Source organism: Daucus carota, chromosome 4, assembly GCF_001625215.2.
Source record: "Daucus carota subsp. sativus chromosome 4, DH1 v3.0, whole genome shotgun sequence".
In the NCBI taxonomy this organism is placed as follows: Eukaryota; Viridiplantae; Streptophyta; class Magnoliopsida; order Apiales; family Apiaceae; genus Daucus; species Daucus carota.
The window spans coordinates 48,230,038-48,249,376 of record NC_030384.2 but is presented as its reverse complement, the minus strand read 5'-3'; the positions used below and the strand labels follow the sequence as shown (position 1 = coordinate 48,249,376).

Sequence of the window (19,339 nt, the reverse complement as noted above, 5' to 3'; positions counted from 1 at the left end):
ACTTAACATTGTCGTGTAAGTCGTAACCTCTAGTCACTATTCCATCTAAATTTGCCGTTAACTTTAATTGTTTGAGAGGTAACAATGTGTATATTAGTTTCTAACGGCTATTTTACCCCGTGACCCATCAAAATTTATGTATTATATTTTGAAATTATTTCTGAACACACACAATGATGTAAAAAAAAATAAAAAATTTTAAAATATGTATTTATTTTAAAATTTTAAAATAAGTTACATCGTTTATGTTAAAAAAATAAATTTTCAGATTCTAAATCTAGATACATATTTTAAAATTTATTTTAATTTTTTTACATCGTTTTGTGTGTTCAGATTTAATTTCAAAATATAATACATAATTTTTGAGGGGTCACAGGGGGTAAAGTAGTTGTTAAAAACTAATATGCAGACTGTTATCTCTCAAACTGTTAAAGTTAACCGCAGATTTAGACGGAATAGTGACTAGTTGTTACAACTTGCACGAGAATGTTAATTGTAGGGTTCATATTGCCACGTTTTAAAGTTTAGGTACTAAATTGCATTTGGAGCAAATCCAGGAGTTAAAAAATGTAATCAACTCTTCTATTTAATATTATTTCATTTTTAAAATGTTATATTATAGTCTCAACTGTATATTATAATATGATAATTTCCCTGTCAAAATAATTTGATTACTGAGAATATTTTTATGAAATAAATTATATTTATACCATTTTTTAAACTAATAAATAAAAATGTATTGCAATAATTTTGAAAAAAAATATTCAAAAATAAATAATATAGTCATTGATCCAACTAATCCAAAATGTGTTGGATAAACTTGAAAAATCTTATTTATCTGAATTAGATCTCGTTAACTTGCCTATTTTATCTAAATTAGATTTGGTTAACCTGCCTAGTCCAAAATGTGTACGCCTCTGAAGAAGTAGTTAGACAACTTGAATCTGGTACAGGGCTGACAAATCCGGCTCAGATTATCATATATGGTCCAGTTTTTGGACAATTCTGACCCGAATATGAAATGACTTGAAAATGCCATCCCAAAATCGAATGATTCAGAATGCAACTAATCCGAAAATGATTAGTTTTAACAGAAATTTATTAAAACTAAATATTTTAATTATATTTACCGTAATATGTTAGAAAAATACAAATAATAATTCAGTAAGATTATATGTGAATAAATATCCTTAATAATATATAAATATATCATAAACATATATAATTCACGATATAGATATATATAATCAATATAATATAATAGAGGAAAGTTCTATGGAGACCGCATTTTTATCGGAGACCTCGGAGACCACGTATATTCTGCAATCAAAACACTGTAAAATACATTATTTTGTAAAATATGTTCTACAAATATCATGTATTCATTAAAATTGTTGAAGATCATCAATGTTTAATAAGTAGATAATGCATGTTTTGCAAGTTGAACAAATGTTCTGCAAATTAAACATATTTCATAGAACAAAACATTTTGTAATGTTCTACATGTAAAACTTATATGATATTCAAGATTTTAAATGTAATAATGATTTCGGAGAACATGATTTGTAAAATTATACGTTTTGCAATGTTTTTATGAAATATTTTACTTGCAGAACATATGTGGTCTCCAAGTCTCCAGAAAAAATGTGGTCTCCATTGAACTTAACTCTAATAGAATATATTATATATATATATATATATATATAGGGGATAGTTCAACGAGGAACTCCCCAATCCGAGTAACTGGGTAACTTTGTATTTGGGCCGTACACGTTACCCATGTAACTGCAATGCACACCTTACCCTAATATAACTGCAAAACATAGACATCTGACCACACGGCGTTAATTCTAAAACACATGTGACATATGTTTTTCTATTTTTTTTATTACATATTATTAATATTTTTTATTTTGATATCATACTTTTTATGTTCCATATTTTTAATTTTTAGGTATGTTCTTAAATTATACTACCTATATTAAAATACATCAAAAATTATATAGAACTTTATGAAAATAATTATATAACATATACAAGTAGAATGTAATTAATAAATACAGGACATTGGTAAAATATGTACAGTAACACAGAAAATTTACATAACAGAACACCTTAAAATTACAAAATATTAATAACTACTATACAGTACACAAAAAATTTAATTGCAGAACACATAAAATTACAAAATATTAATAAATAATATACAATACATAAAATAAATAAAAAATATAAAAATAATTATATAACATATACAAGTAGAATGTAATTAATAAATACAGGACATTGGTAAAATATGTACAGTACACATAAAATTTAAATGAAGAACACATAAAAATTACAGAACATTAATAAATTATATACAGTACAACAGAAAATATAATTACAGAACACATAAAAATTACAAAATATTAATAAATAATATACAGTATATAAAATAATTAAAAATATATAAAAATAATTACATATATAGTACATAAAATAATTAAAAATATATAAAAATAATTATATGACATATACAAGTAGAATGTAATTAATAAATACAGGACATTGATAAAATAGGTACAGTACACAGAAAATTAAATAACACAAAAAATATTGTAAATCCAAAAAATTTATGTAGCATTAATAAAAATACAGAACACTAGATAGTGAGTACATGCATACAGAACATGTGATTTCCACGTAAAATTTTATTGAGTAACTAACTGTTACAAAACACATAATTTATATAAAAAACTAAAGAAAATGATAGAACGTGCGGTTAAAACTGGACCTAACGACGTTAGTGTACAGTTAATGTTACCAGGTTACTCAATGAAAAGGTTACCCACTGAACCTCCCCCTATATATATATATATATATAAAAGTGTAAGGTCACCCAAGTCTCTGACCCAAGTATTTCAGGGACACAATTGCATGGTTTAAACCACCCGAAATAAAAAATTCCCAACTTCTGAGATGAGTTCATGTTGAGACGGAACCAATTGTTCCAATTGAAAATCATATTAAACATATTTGATACAAAAAAAAAAAAGTAACTTACCCATAATAAATCAAAACAACGCTTTACATTTTTAATAATCCTGAAATTCATCTATTACTGTATCAATATATTTAAAGATGAATTAAATTTTAAATGTAATAAATTCAACCGTTATTGAGGAATCAAACATTAAAATTACACATTCTTTTAACAAAATAATAAATAGAAAATAGAAAATTTACTGATATTACCTGAAACTCAGGATGATCATGACCCGTTTGCCCCTATTATGCTCAGCAACGGCCATCTAATCTGGTTGTTAATCTTTGTGATCACCCCTGCTTACGTGTTAAACTATCCGTAAATTTTATGAACTATTCACACATGTTAATCAACTGTCCTGTCTCTTTCCTCTTTCTTTGATAAAATCCTGTCTCTTTCCTTGCTTACGTGGATAAATCCAAGGGCTTGCTCTTAAGAATAAGAAACTATCTCAGCCATTAAGTGAAGTTGATTGAAGAGAAGTAGCTTATATATATAGTAGACATTCACCAAACATAATCTAATAAGTAATAAACATTAGTTAGGACGGCCAATTACCTAACTGACAAAGATGAAACAGTGGAGTCTTCTCAACATCATCTTTCTTCTTACCATAGCTTGTCCTGTCCATCTCTGTTTAAGCTCCAATGGAGTTGGAGTTGAAGAAGAAGAAGATATTAGAAGATCAGATTTCCCACCTGGGTTTCTTTTTGGAACTGCTACTTCTTCTTATCAGGCTAGTCTCCCTCTCCCCCTCTCTCCCACTCATTTCAAGTTCTCATTACTCTCTCTCTCTCTCTCTCTCTCTCTCTCTCTCTCTCTCTCTCTCCCTCTCTCTCCCTCTCTCTCTCTCTCCCTCTCCCTCTCCTTCCCCCCCCCCCTCTCTCTCTCTCTCTCTCCCTCTCCCTCTCCTTCCCCCCCCCCCTCTCTCTCTCTCTCTCCCCCCCCCCCTCTCTCCCACTCATTTCAAGTTCTCATTACAATTATAATATGCATGTTTATATTTCCTAATATGCAGATTGAAGGAGGATATCTTGCAGATGGTAAAGGTCTCAGTAACTGGGATGTTTTCACCCACACTGCCGGTATGCTAAACTTTATTTAAGCAAATTTAAGACTAATTTAATTTATTTCACTTTATAACCTAAGGTTTTGGGAAAGTTAGTTAAGCTCCCGTAGACGAGTTGGACACTAAACATCTAAACGGCAGAGACGGACCCGGGCAAAAAAAAACCTTCCCCATGCCCTTATATATAATCAATTTATATGATTGAAATTCATAATTTATACTATTTAGTCCCCCCAAAATTCATAATTTTGTAGTATTTTGAAAAATTCTGCCCCCCCAAAAAAAATAAAAATTCTGGTTCCGTCCCTTGTAAACGGAGTATAAGGAAACATATGATTATATGAAGTTTGACTATGAAAATGAGTCCATCTTCTAAATACAATGCAGCGTGTATGTGTTTTTGCATTGAACTGAAATTAGAGTAATATTTGGAAATTTTCAGAAAAATTGTTTTGCGTTTACTTCATGATTTATTGACTTTGCACTAGGTAACGTATTAAACGGACAAAATGGAGATATATGTGATGACCATTACCATCGTTATCTGGTACAAATTATTAACTTCAAATTTCATTTGGAAAAAAGAGAATTTACAGTTTGTAAAGAAAGTTTAACAAAGTCCCGTGACTGTAATAATTGTAGGAAGACATCCAAATTATGCATTCTCTCGGGGTAAATGCATACAGATTCTCGATATCCTGGTCCAGAATTCTACCTAGTACGTATTCTTGAATCTCTTTTTTAGCCTGATCGCTATATTGAATTTGATCTCTATTAATGGTGCTGAAAGGACCACATGAAATATTATCTTCAGGGGGTAGGTTTGGAGAAGTCAACCTGGCTGGGATCAAGTTCTATAACAAAATAATTGATAGCCTCTTGCTCAAAGGTACCGCAAAAAATTTCAACAACCTTATCCACAACTCTCATGGTTGTGAATATTAAGTCAGGAAATGGGAAATGATGATTCTTTGAATTCTTGATTCTGATATATATGATGTAGGGATCGAGCCATTTGTAACGCTTAGTCATCATGAGCATCCGCAAGAACTCCAAGACCAGTATGAAGCCTGGTTGAGTCCTCAGATACAGTAAGCTGAATATTCACAGTGCATGAAATAATTCCAATATAAATCAAAAAGATTCATACAGAATTCTATAATAATAATAATAATAATAATAATATATATGCCATATTGCAGAGAGGATTTTGCTTATTTTGCAGAAATTTGTTTCAAAAGTTTTGGTGACCGGGTCAAGCATTGGATGACAATCAATGAACCGGACTTATTCGTACTAATGGCCTATATATCAGGCGAATATCCACCACGTCACTGTTCACCCCCTTTTGGTAACTGCTCTGTTGGAAATTCGGATGTGGAGCCTCTTATTGCGATGCACAACATGCTACTCTGCCATGCCAAGGCTGCCAAACTATACCATGAGCATTTTCAGGTGTCCTTATAATCTAAATCTACAGTGTTAGCAGGATTTTATAAAAAATTCTATAGAAAGATCCATGTATCTCTTTGATGAGTAAATTTAGTTATGTTGATGCAGGCGCAACAAGGTGGTTCAATAGGGATTGTCATTAGCGGAACCAATTATGAACCAATGACAGGTAAAAAGGTCGATAGAGACGCTGCAAGTAGGGCCTTAGCATTCACTATTGGTTGGTAAGTCTCTGGTTTGAAATTAAAATGTCAGAATGTTATTAGATCTGTATTTCAGATTAGGACAGTGATCACCTAACTCTGTTTAATAGGCCTAATTACCTAAAAATACACTTATATTTGCTCCTAACATGGGGAAACTTTATTCAATTAGGGTCCTGGATCCCCTAGTATTTGGTGAGTATCCGGAAGAAATGCGCCAATATATCGGGAGTGTATTGCCTCAGTTTTCTTCAATGGAGACAGAGTCTGTAAAAGGCAGTATTGATTTCATTGGACTTAATCACTACACAACTCTTTACTCTGAGGATTGCATCTATTCTAACTGCACAGAAGGGGGTGACCATGCAATTAAAGGATACCAACAGATGAAACCAGATCGAGATGGCATCCTAATAGGAGAACCGGTATGTGTGTGCATAGCTAAAAAATTAGGTAGTGCATTCAGAAAATCTAATTAATACACATTGCAATTTGAGGTAGTTAAAGATTTATTTTGAAGTATAAGATTTTCATATAATTATATTAAATATAATAATCACATGTATTTAATTGCAATTTTTTTTTATGCTTTAAAAGACCGCAATAGATGGAATGACTGTGGTTCCGAGAGGCATGGAGGAGATTGTTGACTATGTTAAGGAAAGATATAATAACATCCCTATGTATATAACTGAAAATGGTGAGTTTTTTTTTTCCTGAAATTTTGTTGGGTACTTTTATCACTTATAAGTTGTGGTCCTGTTATTTTGACAAATGCATTAGACTTTAGGTCGAACCAAATTTTCTGAGCAGCACAAGAAATCCCTACAAACACTGATCGACCAGTTGCACCTAGTTTCATGTGAATCTCAAACTGAATGTCAAGTTTAGTAGAAAAGCTCTGTAGGACTCAGTTGTAGTATATCAATTCCTAATTATCGGCCCTTTTGTTATTTGACTTTTGTGAATTGTCATAAAACAAATTAAATTCTGCTTTATAAATGCCTTGGTTTCCACAGAAATTTAGTTATAAAATGCCGAGGGGCGGTTATGTGGACTACATATCAATATACGAGCTATGATGTGGATCTACATGTTAAGGACTGAATTTTGTTAATTACTGCAATACTGCTGCTGCAGGTTATTCGGCACCACAAGGAGAAGCTGTCACAGTAAAAGACATACTAAATGACACAAAGCGAATTGAATATCACAAGGCATACCTTGCTTCATTGGCCCGAGCAATTAGGTGATTATATTACTTCCGATTGCATTCCTACTTCCTTACAGATATAATCTTAAAAAAACTCTTTTCACTTATTCTTTAAACAGAAAAATTCGACCATATTACATTATAAAAGGATTGGCAAGCTTTAAAAGCAGTTTCTTGATTTTGTAATGATAGGAATGGCGCTGATGTGCGTGGTTATTTTGCATGGTCATTGTTGGATGATTTTGAATGGATTTATGGATATGAGGTGAGATTCGGATTATACTATGTGGATCCTCACACACTTGAGCGTATTCCCAAGCTTTCCGCCATGTGGTTCAACAGTTTCTTGACTAAGAATGATAGCTTCAGCGGGAAAGAAGAATCATATCCAGATCTCTTGCAACTCAAATACATTTTAGACCATGAATCAGCGGGAAAGAAAGCAGAAATATAATTATCTAGCAGTGTGACAATAAAATGTACTGTTGTAGATGTGTATGGTATAGATGCATATATTGTCTGCTTAGAAATTAAATTTGCAACGGCTTTGTCTTGTTGAAACGAATAAATTTCATTAGTACAGATGTAAAACCTTGTGCTCATATATACGAATCATCACTTGTTTATATATTTGTTATGTCCGGAATTTACGAGTGTGACATGAAATATTTAATTACAAAATTGCTACGGATGGTACAAAATTAAATATTAAGCTATTTATTTTTGTTATGTTTATTTTTGATAATGTTGCTGCACTTGGATAAACAAAAAAGAATGATTCAAAGGTGTGCGCATGTCTCGGAGCATAATTCGAAATGGCAGTAGAGATCAGGTAGCTGGCTGGAAATGTGTGAACGTGGAAACTGAATGGAGAGCAAATAGGAGTAAAGCACTGGTACGACTCTAGTCACAGTAGTATATATAACACTTCTAGCTGAAGTGAGGGGGAGGACCTAGTGCTCTAGCTTATAAAAAACTACATCCTACACTCGTACTCACACAATCTACCTACTGGAGTTACTCATACCCACCTAGCTGAAGTGAGGGGGAGGACCTAGTGCTCTAGCTTATAAAAAACTACATCCTACACTCACACAATCTACCTACTGGAGTTACTCATACCCACCTATCTACGCAGTAGCTTTAAAACACCAACTGAGAAAATGAGCAACGTAGTACGTACTTTGTTTTAGTCATCTGCAATTTGTATTTGTGCTCGCTTGTACTACAAAATCATAGTAAAATCTTTTATTGGCTGGGTAACCATTCCCACCCGCGGTTTTTACCTTTTTACGGGGTTTTCCGCGTCACCATTTTCTTGTGTTCTTTTACTTTATTTGCATATCTTATTTGATTAAATTGCTTAGTAATCAACCCGAAAATTTTGGTTAAAACAATATTCATTGACTACTGCATACATGTACAAATTGGACAAGTTGTTAAGAGAAGTATCGACAAGTTGTAATCTAAACCAGAGCTGGAGGCCAACAAATCGGTTTTCCTAAAATCTCGGAGTGAATTCAATATGTGAACCCGATTATCAAACTTAATCATACAAACCATATATTATTTTTGTATGCTCATCGACTGCTTAACTATCTGATAACGCCAGATCCCGTTCCGGCCCTTTCTCCGCCTTGCTCCGTCGTCTTGCGGTGTAGCTGCTGGGTGGGTGCCTGCAAAACAACGCCGGAGGGGGGTTTGGACCCCGAGGCGCCTCCGGCGTGAGAGTAAGAGCGGGCTCGAAAGTAGTCGGACGGAAAATGAGCTATCTATCGATGTAGAGGGTGTGTGTATGGTGGTTGCTGTATGTGGTTGCTTGTGTGTTTATGTTTGCTGAATGTACATGTGTGTGTGAAATATGAATGTGGAGGCTGAAGAGAGAGAGAAGAGAAGAGAAGACCCCTTAAACCTCTTATCTTTGGTCTATTTATAGGCCAAGGATTAGGGTTTAAGGGTAGGAAACCTGAATCTTGGCCATACACATGTATGTCTCGAATCCCTACACGTGTCCCTCTGTCAGCTTGTCGTTTCTTGACAGTAGGTTGATCGTTCATGTTCTGTCCCTATCACCTGGGGCTTCCATTTGTCGTGTGCTGGTCCGGGCGAGGGATGGATTGGTTGTATCTGAGTCCGAGATCATCTCCTGGGTCCGGATCATCTCCGGGGTCTGGGATCATCACTTGGGTCCGGATCATCTCCGGGGTCCGGGATCATCTCTTGGATCCGGATCATTTCCGGGGTCCGGGATCATCTCCTGGGTCCGGGATATCTCCTGATCATGTAGTGCTTGGATCCGGTTTATACCCTATCACTATCTTTTGGATGTCTTTAATCGTTTCTCTAAATTTTATTTTTAATGATGATAAACATATTTCAGATTAAGTTTAGTTATCCGTTGTGTTATTCAAATCTACTAATAGACAGAGATGATGGTAGTGCGGATCTTGAGAGGTGCTTGCATAGGTTTTAACTCCTTACTCCTATAAATTTTTCTATTTTATACTGTATTTTAAAGTATTTTGACATTAAAATTACACAAATTGTTTTGTTGCAACGATTAACGAACAATGAAAAAATATAAACAAGTCCAGACAAGAGAGATAGACAGTAACATTGGATGAAATAAAATCGAGAAAATGTAATCAAATTCGTACTCTAAATTAAGGATTATTAGAATAAAAATTAAGTAAAATTTAATGAATAAGGTGAGTTATTTACAACAAACAATTACTCCCTCTGTTTTTTATTATTTGACATTTTGATTTTTTACACACACTTTCAAGTGCTTTATTGGATACTTAAAAATATTATTTTTGATTGATTTTTTTTTTTTGTGAATTAAAATTTGATTATATATTTTTATTGAGAAAAAGAAAATTTAAAAAATAATATTTTTAACTACCCGGTCAAAGGATTTAAAAGTGTGTGTCAAAAGTCAAAGCGCCAAATAATAAAAAACAGAGGGGTAATAAGCGAAAGAATAAGAAAATGACATTCTTGTTCTTGCAAGAAAAAAAAAGAAAGAAAATGACATTCTTTGATATCTTTTACAAATTTCTCTCTGCCCGATTTGGTCGACCCGACCCGAATATATATATGAGAGTACTACTAAACCAGACCCAAACCACTAGAACTCGCGGAGTTCTTAAATTGAAACCCTAGTTGACTTCTCTATTTCTCTTCCGACAATCAAACTGAGTTAAAATGAGCTTCTCAAAACACAAGTACGAGCCCTCCTATGACTTTTGCGAAGAAATCTGGTCCGAAATATTCAAAAGACTTCCTGTTAAATATGTCTTACGTTGCCGAGCTGTCCAAAAATCATGGTATTCTCTCATTAAAACTCCTATGTTTATCTCTCTTCACTCCAATCATCAAAAACTTACTGCCCACATTAAACCTAAGTATTTGCTTTTTAGTGCCACTATTACCAATTTATACTCAGTATGTTCTGATGATTCACAATGTCGAAAATATTGCACATTTCACAGTCCATTTGAATTGCCTAATGAAGCCTGGTATAGACAAGCAAATGGTTTATTTTGTGTGTCTACTATGTTTAACAGAGAATTTGGTTATGATCCCGACATTTATCTCTGGAATCCCCTTGTTAGCAAATTTAGGATTATCCCGGGTTCACCTCTTCCAAGGTTTTCGGACAAGGAGATGAAGTGGAATGCTTTAGCTTTTGGGTTTTTACCGGAAGTTAATGATTATGTTGTGGTACATGTTGTGAAACCTTATGTTTATAACCCTAATGCACATTACCCGCACTCGGTCAAGATTGGTGTTTATAGTCTAAACACTAATTCTTGGAAGGAAATACGCCAAGATAATGTTTTTGTTTATGATATGAGTGATGAGTCGGAATTTGTTAATGGTACTGCATTTTGGGTAGGGTATGATTCTGATCTGGTAGAGCAGATAGTTATGTACTTTGATACAAAGACAAATGTACTGGGACAGATTTCGGTGCCTAACTGGGTGGTACGTCATACCCGCCAGCTGGAGAGTCCTGTTATCCGTCCATTCGGTCAATCTATTGCTTACCTTGTTGAGGGAGATGCGGATGATTGGGAATATTACGATGATGAGGATGATGATTTTGGCACTTCTCATTTGGACATTTGGGTATTGAATGACAAGAGGAGGGTATTGAATGACGAGAGTATAAATGAGGATTTTTGGGAGAACAAGATGAGTGTTAAGCTAGGTGAAAATGTTTGGGCTGAGGTATTGGGTACGAGGAACAATGGTGCACCAATACAAGCAAAATCAAACAATCTAATTTCATATGATCTTGATACTCATGAACCATATGATTTCGTTGAATCATCTGATCATTTGACTCCTTTTTACTATCTTAAGGAGGGCTCTAAATCACCTTTTCTCATTCGTCCTTTTGTGGAAACTCTAGCTTTGCTTGATGTTGATTGAAATTATTTAAGAAGATGTTATGTCGGAAGCCTTGTTATTGTGATGGGAACTTGCTTGATTTCTTCAACTTTCCATTTTCTGTTGAAAATGCAGACGACATTATATGTGCCCACCAAAAGTGAAGTGATAGTGGACCGTGAAGGAAAATTTCGATATCTGATTGATAAAATGACATCAGGGAGTCTTAGCCTATATGCTGAAAAGGATGAGATGAAGAAAATTCTTCTTGGATTATGTGGATTATGTTTTTGTTTTTTATTGTATCATTCTACGTTGGGAGTTTATCGTTTAGCTTAATATTGTGTTATGTTTTTGAGAATATGTTGTTTTGGCATTATATTTTGAACTTGATATGCATTTGGTATTAGGTTGTGTAGCATGCTTAATTATACATTTTTGGCCAAATATGCATTTCACATTTGAGGTGTATAGAGAATGCATGAGAGCATATTGGGGTAGATGGTGAGTAGATCATCTGTGACCCAACCCTCTTAATACTCCTTTGCACAAGTCTTTTTGTAACAACCTATCCGACATCTAGGCTATTAAACATGGAATAAATTTGGATTTGCAATAGTTCCGGACTTGTCTCAGGTTATCACAATTGTAACCTTCATCCACTAGTTCAATCAGGTAATTGGAAGAGCAGAGCTAACGCCGCTAACGCCGCTAACGCCGCTAACGCCTATGACAACTTTCTTTTCTTGACCTTATAATAGAACTCTGTATACAAGTATATTGTGTATCTTTTAAATGCCAGTTCACAACTTATACAAAAGGTATGGTCTGACACTCCGACTTAGGGCTGGCAATTTCGGGTTTCGGGTCGGGTTCGGGTCGGGTTGACAGTCGCGGGTCAAAAAATTTACCCAACCCGAACCCGACCCGAAATTTTAATGGGTCAGAATACCGAACCCGACCCGCACTACCCGTGGGTAACCCGAACACGACCCGAAAATTAATATTTATTAATAAAAATATTTTTTAAATAATAAATAAATATTATTTTAATCTAAATAAATTATTTTTTATTAAATTAAATAATTTTATATTAAATTTAACTAATAAATTTTATAAAAATAATATAAATAAATATAAATATATATAATATTTATATTATATATTAATTTTCGGGTAATTTCGGGTAACCCGAATTCAACCCGAACGGGTCGATTTTCGGGTCAACCCGAATTCGACCCGAACCCGAAAAACCCCAACCCGAATTCGTATTTTGCGGGTCGAATTCGTGTCGGGTTGTCGGGTCGGGTCCAATATTGCCACCCCTACTCCGACTCATGCAAAATTTCAAACAGTTTCATCCTCATGATCTACTACTGCTATGTATGCTTTTACCAATACCAGCATTAAGTGTTCACATTCTTTTGTCATTTCTTTTCAACTATTTGAAGTAGAAATCTAATCCACATGTTTTATAAAGAATGCTCATTTCACCTCAACATCATGTTTCCAGCAATCTTCATCATAGAAAATTTAGACTTACTCAAATTAAGTCACTATTTTTTCATGCTCTTTTTTTTCTCCATAAAACTTCTTTATAATTTTTCATTTCATTCTCTCCTCATTCCATTCCATCCAAGTGAACGAAACTTTAATAAATACTTCCCCAGCCACAAGTCTGCTGACTAATAACTTAAAATTGGTTGGACTGTCCCTCTCTTGCAGTCATGCAGGTTGAGCTTCAGCAAGTAAAATTTGAAAATATTAACATAAGTTCTTGATAGAGGGTAAGTTGGGTTACATATTTCCAAAATTTAGATTTAAAGCTTGAGAGAAAGAATCTGCAGATATAGTTAATTTGTTTTGAGTTTCTGTTTAATTGGTTTATATAGCTTGTACAACACTAATAAAACATTGAAATTTGCTTTATTATAAAACATAGTGAGATCATATTCTGCAGATGTATATACGTCATATTCTGCAGCATTGATTTCATTGGACTTAATCTCTACACAACTCTGTACTCTGAGGATTGTATCTATTCTAGATGAACAGAAGGAGGTGTCCATGCAATTAAAGGATATCAACAGATGAAACCAGATCGAGATGGCATCCTAACAGGAGAACCGGTATGTGTGTGCATAGCTAAAAAATTAGGCAGTGCATTCAGAAAATCTAATCAATACACATTGCAATTTGAGGCATTTAAAGATTTTTTTTGAAGTATAAGATTTTCATATAATTTTATTAAATGTAACAATCACATATGTTTAATTGCAATTTTTTTGGTGCTTCAAAAGACTGCAATAGATGGAATGACTGTGGTTCCGAGAGGCATGGAGGAGATTGTTGACTATGTTAAAGAAAGATATAATAACATCCCTATGTGTATAACTTGAAATGGTGAGTTTTTTTTTCCCCTGAAATTTTGTTGGTACTTTTATCACTTATAAGTTGTGTTCCTGTTATTTTGACAAATGCATTAGACTTTAGGCCGAACCAAAATTTCTGAGCAGCACAAGAAATTCCTACAAACACTGATCGACCAGTCCCACCTAGTTTCATGTGAATCTCAAACTAAATGTCAAGTTTAGTAGAAAAGCTCTGTAGGACTCAGTTGTAGCATATCAATTCCTAATTATTGTCCCTTCTGTTATTTGACTTTTGTGATTGTCATAAAAAATTAAATTCTGCTTTATAAATGCCTTGGTTCCTACAGAAATTTAGTAATAAGATGACAAGGGGCAGCAACGTGTACTCCTCGACGCATTTTATGCAAACTAGGCCAAAATTTTGATCTTATACTGTGGATTGTTTTCTTACCATTTCCGAACATAGCAATATACGAGATATGATGTGGATCTCTATGTTAAGGACTGAATTTTGTTAATTACTTCTGCAGGTTATTCCACACCACAAGGAGAAGCTGTCACAGTAAAAGACATACTAAATGACACAAAGCGAATTGAATATCACAAGTCATACCTTGCTTCGTTGGCCCGAGCAATTAGGTGATTATATTGCTTCAGATTGCATTCCTACTTCCTTACAGATATAATCCTTTTTGTTTTCCTCTTAACAAAAAAAAAAAAAAAAAAACTTTTTTCACTTATTCTTTAAACAGAAAATTCGACCATATTACATAATAAAAGGATCTTGGGAAACCAGTAGGTAGGAAAATACTCAGGAAAATTTCCTTTCAACAACATTTGAAAGCAATTTCTTGGTTTTGTAATGACAGGAATGGCGCTGATGTGCGCGGGTATTTTGCGTGGTCATTGTTGGATGATTTCGAATGGATTTATGAATATGATGTGAGATTCGGATTATATTATGTGGATCCTCACACACTTGAGCGTATTCCCAAGCTTTCCGCCATGTGGTTCAACAGTTTCTTGACTAAGAATGATAGGAAAGAAGAATCATATCGAGATTTCTTGCAAGTCAAATACATTTTAGACCATGAATCAGCAGGAAAGAAAGCAGAAATATAATTATATAGCAGCATGATAAGAAAATATACTGTTTTAGATGTGTATGTTATAGAGGCATATTTGATATTTGTCTACTTAGAAACTGAATCAATGGTTTTGTCCTGTTGAAACGAATAAATTTCATTAGTAAAGATGTAAAACCTTGGTGCATATATAAAAAATATTGTTTGTTTATATATTCATTGACTACTGCATCTTGTATGTACAAACTACCAAGGTTGTAAAAATCGGAACTCGGTCCAACTCGGTTTGGTTCCGGAAAAATGAGTACTCGGAACTCGGGTGAGTACTCGGAATGAGTAATCGGATAACTAATCGGGTATTTTTTTTAATTAATTTTTTTCTCTCATATATAGTTATATACTGATTAATAATAAAACTATCTAATAATATTAATATTTTAATAAAACACTTGAAATAATGAAGTTCAAATATAAGTTAATTGTTTGATAGTTTTTGACATAATAATCATTCACAAGTTTTAATCATAAAACACATATACTTTCTAATTAATGTCAATACTTTACCAAAAAAAAATCAAAACATACATAAATTTACGTTTAGTCTCTTTTGAAATAATTTTCAAATAAAACAATAAAAAATTGATAAGTCAAACTCGGATATGACCTCGAGTACTCGGAGTCAAACCGAAGTTTGACCGATTTTTTAATAAATCGGTTTTGAACCCGATTACTCGGAACTCGGATCGGACGAGGGGTTAAAAACGAGTACTCGGCCGACTCGGCGATTTTTAGAACACTGCAAATTACACAAGTTGTTTTGTTGCAAGGAACAACAAGAGAAGTACGGACAAGTTGTAGTCTAAACGGAAGCTGGAGGACAACAAAACGGTTAAGTTAACGATTTTTCTAGAATCTTGAAATGTATAAACTATTCAATTTTCATTTCCTTGTCCCACCTACTTGCTTTCGAGTACCAGCCATCAACTCAAAAAGTATATAAAGAAAAATAATTTTTACTTTTATCTGTTTTTAATATATATATAAAGTTCTAGATATTTAATTTTTTAATTTTTCGATCATATAATTAAATTATTATTTTTAAAACTTTTGAAGGAAAATGTATAATTTAAACATATCATTACGTTAAATATTAATTCTCTTTTGTGTTCTACTGATAGGTATAGATGATGCAGTGGCGGATATCGAATGTGCTTACCAGGTCTCAATATCCGACTCTTTGAAAATTTTCTATTTTGGACTATAATTTAAATTATTTTATATTTAAACTCCCTTTTAAATATATTTTTATTTACACTATATGCATCTTTGCGGGCTATACTATTTTTCCTGCATCTTTTACAGTAAAATTAAAGAAGTTGTTTTGTTGCAAGAACAACAAGAGAAATGTAGACAAGTTCCAAATTAGACATATGAATTTTCACACCACATGTATTTGAATGAAATGAAATTGAGAAGATGTAATAAAATTATATTTTAAATTAAGGGTGATTAAAACAAAAATTAAATAAAACAGGCAATCTGTAACAAACAATTAATAATTGAAGAATAAGAAAATAACATTCTTTTGATATCTTTTTTAAAACTTCTCTCCATCCGATTTGGTCGACCCGACCCGAATATATGTAAGAGTAATAAAATCAGACCCAAACTACTCGAACTCCCGAGGTTCTTAAACTGAAACCCTAGTTCCGTCTCTATTTCTCTTCCGACAATTGAACTGAGTTAAAATGAGCTTCTCAAAACTCAAGTACGAGCCCTCCTATGACTTCTGCGAAGAAATCTTGTCCGAAATATTCAAAAGGCTTCCTGTTAAATATGTCTTACGTTGCGGAGCTGTCCAGAAATCATGGTATTCTCTCATTAAAACTCCCATGTTTATCTCTCTTCACTCTAATCATCAAAAACTCACTGCCGACATTAATCCTAAGTATTTGCTTTTCAATGATACTATTACCAATTTATACACAGTACGTTCTGATGATTCACAATGTCGAAAATATTGCACGTTTCACTATCCATTTGAATTGCCTGAGAAATCCTGGTATGGACAAGCAAATGGTTTATTTTGTGTGTCTACAATGTTTAACCAAGAACTTGGTTATAAAACCGACATTTATCTCTGGAATCCCCTTGTTAGCAAATTTAGGAGTATCCCGAGTTCACCTCTTCCGAGGTATAGGTATAGGGAGATTAGGTGGAATGCTTTAGCTTTTGGGTTTTTACCGGAAGTTGATGATTATGTTGTGGTACATGTTGTGAAACCTAGTTCAACTGCTGAACCTCACTCACCTGACGCCGACTATTATGCTATTAGACCTTATGATACCCCCCCTTATGCACGTTACCCGCACTCGGTCAAGATTGGTGTTTATAGTCTAAACACTAATTCTTGGAAGGAAATATGCCAAGATAATGTTTTTGTTGATGAAATGTGTGTTAATGAGTCGGAATTTGTTAATGGTACTGCATTTTGGATAGGGTATAATAATGATCTGTCAGAGCAGGTAGTTATGTACTTTGATACAAAGACAAATTTACTGGGACAGATTTCGGTGCCTATCTGGGTGGTACGTCATACCCGCCAGCTTGAGAACCCTGTTATCCTTCCGTTCGGTCAATCTATTGCTTACTTTGTTGAGGGAGATGTGGATGATTGGGATGATGACGATGAGGAGGAGGATGATTTTGGCACTTCTCATTTGGACATTTGGGTATTGAATGACAAGAAGAGGGTATTGATTGACGAGAGTATACATGAGGATTTTTGGGAGAACAGGTTGATGTCACGTGATGATGCCTGGGAGAACAAGATGAGTGTTAAGCTAGGTGAAAATGTTTGGGCTGAGGTATTGGGTACGAGGAACAATGGTGCACCAATACAAGCAAAATCAAACAATCTAATTTCATATGATCTTGATACTCATGAACCATATGATTTCATTGAATCATGTGATCGTTTTACTCCTTTTTACTATCTTAAGGAGGACTCCCAGTCACCTTTTCTCATTCGTCCTTTTGTGGAAACCCTAGCTTTGCTTGATATTGATTGAAATTATGTAAGAAGATGTTATTTCGGAAGCCTTGTTATTGTGATGGGAACTTGCTTGAGTTCTTCAACTTTCCATTTCCTGTTGAAGATGCAGACGGCATCATATGTGCGCACCAAAAGTGAAGTGATAGTGGACCATGAAGGAAATTTTCGATATATGATCGATATTATAACATCAGGGAGTCTTAGCCTATATGCTGAAAAGGATGAGATGAAGAAAACTCTTCTTGGATTATGTGGATTATAATTTTGTTTTTTTTATTGTATCATTCTACGTTGGGAGTTTATCGTTTAGCTTAATATTATGTTATGTTTGTGAGAATATGTTGTTTTGGCGTTATATTTTGAACTTGATATGCATTTGTTGTGTAGCATGCTTAAGTATACATTTTTGACAAAATATGCATTTCACATAGGGGGTGTATAGAGAATGCGTGAGAGCATGCATATTGGGTTAGATGGTGAGTAGATCATCTGTGACCCAACCCTTTGATTACTCCTTTGCACAAGGCTTTTTGTAACAACCTATCTGACATCTAGGCTATTGAACTTGGAATAAATTTGGATTTGGATTTGCAATAGACCAGGACTTGTTTCAGGTTATCACAATTGTAACCTTCATCCACTAGTTCAATCAGGTAATTGGGGAGTAGAGCTAACGTCTCGGACAACTTTCTTTTCTTGACTTTATATTAGAACTAGTATACAAGTCTATTGTGCATCTTTTAAATGCCAATTTGCAACTTATACAAAAGGTATGGTCTGACACTCTGAGTCATGCAAAGTTTCATTCAGTTTCGTTGTCATGATCTACTACTATGTATGCTTTGAGCAATACCAGCATTAAGTATTCTCATTCTTTTGTCATTTCATTCCAAACTATTTGAACTGAATATCTAATCCACGTGTCTCATAAAGAATGCTCCTTCCACCCCAAAATCATGTTTCCTGCAATCTCCATCATAGAAAGTTTAAACTCATATTTGGTCACTATTTTTCATGTTTTTTTTTCTCCATTAAACTTTTTTATAATTTTTTATTCCATTCTTTTCTCGTTTAATTCAAGTGAATGTAACCTTAATAAATACTTCCTCAGCCACAAGTCTTCTGACTAATAACTTCACTGTCCCTCTCTTGCAGTCATGACTCATGCGGGTTGAACTTCAGGAAATGTTAATATGAGTTCTTGATAGAGGGTAAGTTGGGTTATGTTTTTCCAAAATTTCGATTTAAAGCTTGAGAGAAAGAATCTGCAGATATAGTCAAATTGCTTTGAGTTTCTGTTTGATTTGTTTCATCTCTTGGCTAATTGCAGGGGGTAAAACATTAGTAATTTATTCTCTTACAAAAATATAGCATGTACAACACAAGAAAAACATTGAAATTTGCTTTATTAACAAAGTGAAATCATATTCTGCAGATGTATATACATCATATTCTGCAGCATTG

The 19,339-nt window shown here is 33.8% G+C and overlaps 2 protein-coding genes across 4 annotated transcripts; both read left to right on the top strand.

Annotated features, from left to right (window-relative positions):
• Positions 1 to 3,498: 3,498 nt before the first annotated feature.
• On the top strand, positions 3,499 to 7,593 carry LOC108218674 (beta-glucosidase 18). 2 transcript variants are annotated; one of them, XM_017391723.2, is made up of 12 exons: positions 3,499 to 3,764; positions 4,047 to 4,113; positions 4,586 to 4,644; positions 4,740 to 4,815; positions 4,912 to 4,986; positions 5,101 to 5,188; positions 5,300 to 5,552; positions 5,658 to 5,773; positions 5,925 to 6,177; positions 6,350 to 6,452; positions 6,893 to 7,001; positions 7,158 to 7,593. In XM_017391723.2, the coding sequence occupies exons 1-12, from the start codon at positions 3,600 to 3,602 to the stop codon at positions 7,417 to 7,419; spliced, it is 1,626 nt and encodes a 541-aa protein (XP_017247212.1). In that variant the 5' UTR covers positions 3,499 to 3,599; the 3' UTR covers positions 7,420 to 7,593. The 2 variants fall into 2 exon arrangements, with proteins under 2 accessions (XP_017247212.1, XP_017247213.1); XM_017391724.2 differs by lacking the exon at positions 4,586 to 4,644 and having other exon boundaries at positions 3,545 to 3,764.
• Positions 7,594 to 9,990: 2,397 nt separating this feature from the next.
• On the top strand, positions 9,991 to 19,323 carry LOC135151951 (uncharacterized). Of its 2 annotated transcripts, none has more exons than XR_010290933.1 (2): positions 9,991 to 10,294; positions 19,031 to 19,323. XR_010290933.1 is itself a non-coding variant. In XM_064091154.1 (2 exons), exon 2 carries the CDS (start codon positions 10,635 to 10,637, stop codon positions 11,403 to 11,405), a length of 771 nt encoding a protein of 256 aa, XP_063947224.1. In that variant the 5' UTR covers positions 10,060 to 10,294; positions 10,535 to 10,634; the 3' UTR covers positions 11,406 to 11,777. The 2 variants fall into 2 exon arrangements, 1 of the variants encoding a protein (XP_063947224.1); XM_064091154.1 differs by lacking the exon at positions 19,031 to 19,323 and adding an exon at positions 10,535 to 11,777 and having other exon boundaries at positions 10,060 to 10,294.
• The last annotated feature ends 16 nt before the right edge of the window (positions 19,324 to 19,339 follow it).

Coding starts and splice junctions, on each gene's coding strand:
- LOC108218674 (XM_017391723.2), top strand. CDS start 3,600: ATGAAACAGTGGAGTCTTCTCAACATCATCTTTCTTCTTACCATAGCT. Junction 3,765..4,046: donor CTGCTACTTCTTCTTATCAG/GCTAGTCTCCCT, acceptor CCTAATATGCAG/ATTGAAGGAGGATATCTTGC. Junction 4,987..5,100: donor TGATAGCCTCTTGCTCAAAG/GTACCGCAAAAA, acceptor TATATGATGTAG/GGATCGAGCCATTTGTAACG.
- LOC135151951 (XM_064091154.1), top strand. CDS start 10,635: ATGAAGTGGAATGCTTTAGCTTTTGGGTTTTTACCGGAAGTTAATGAT.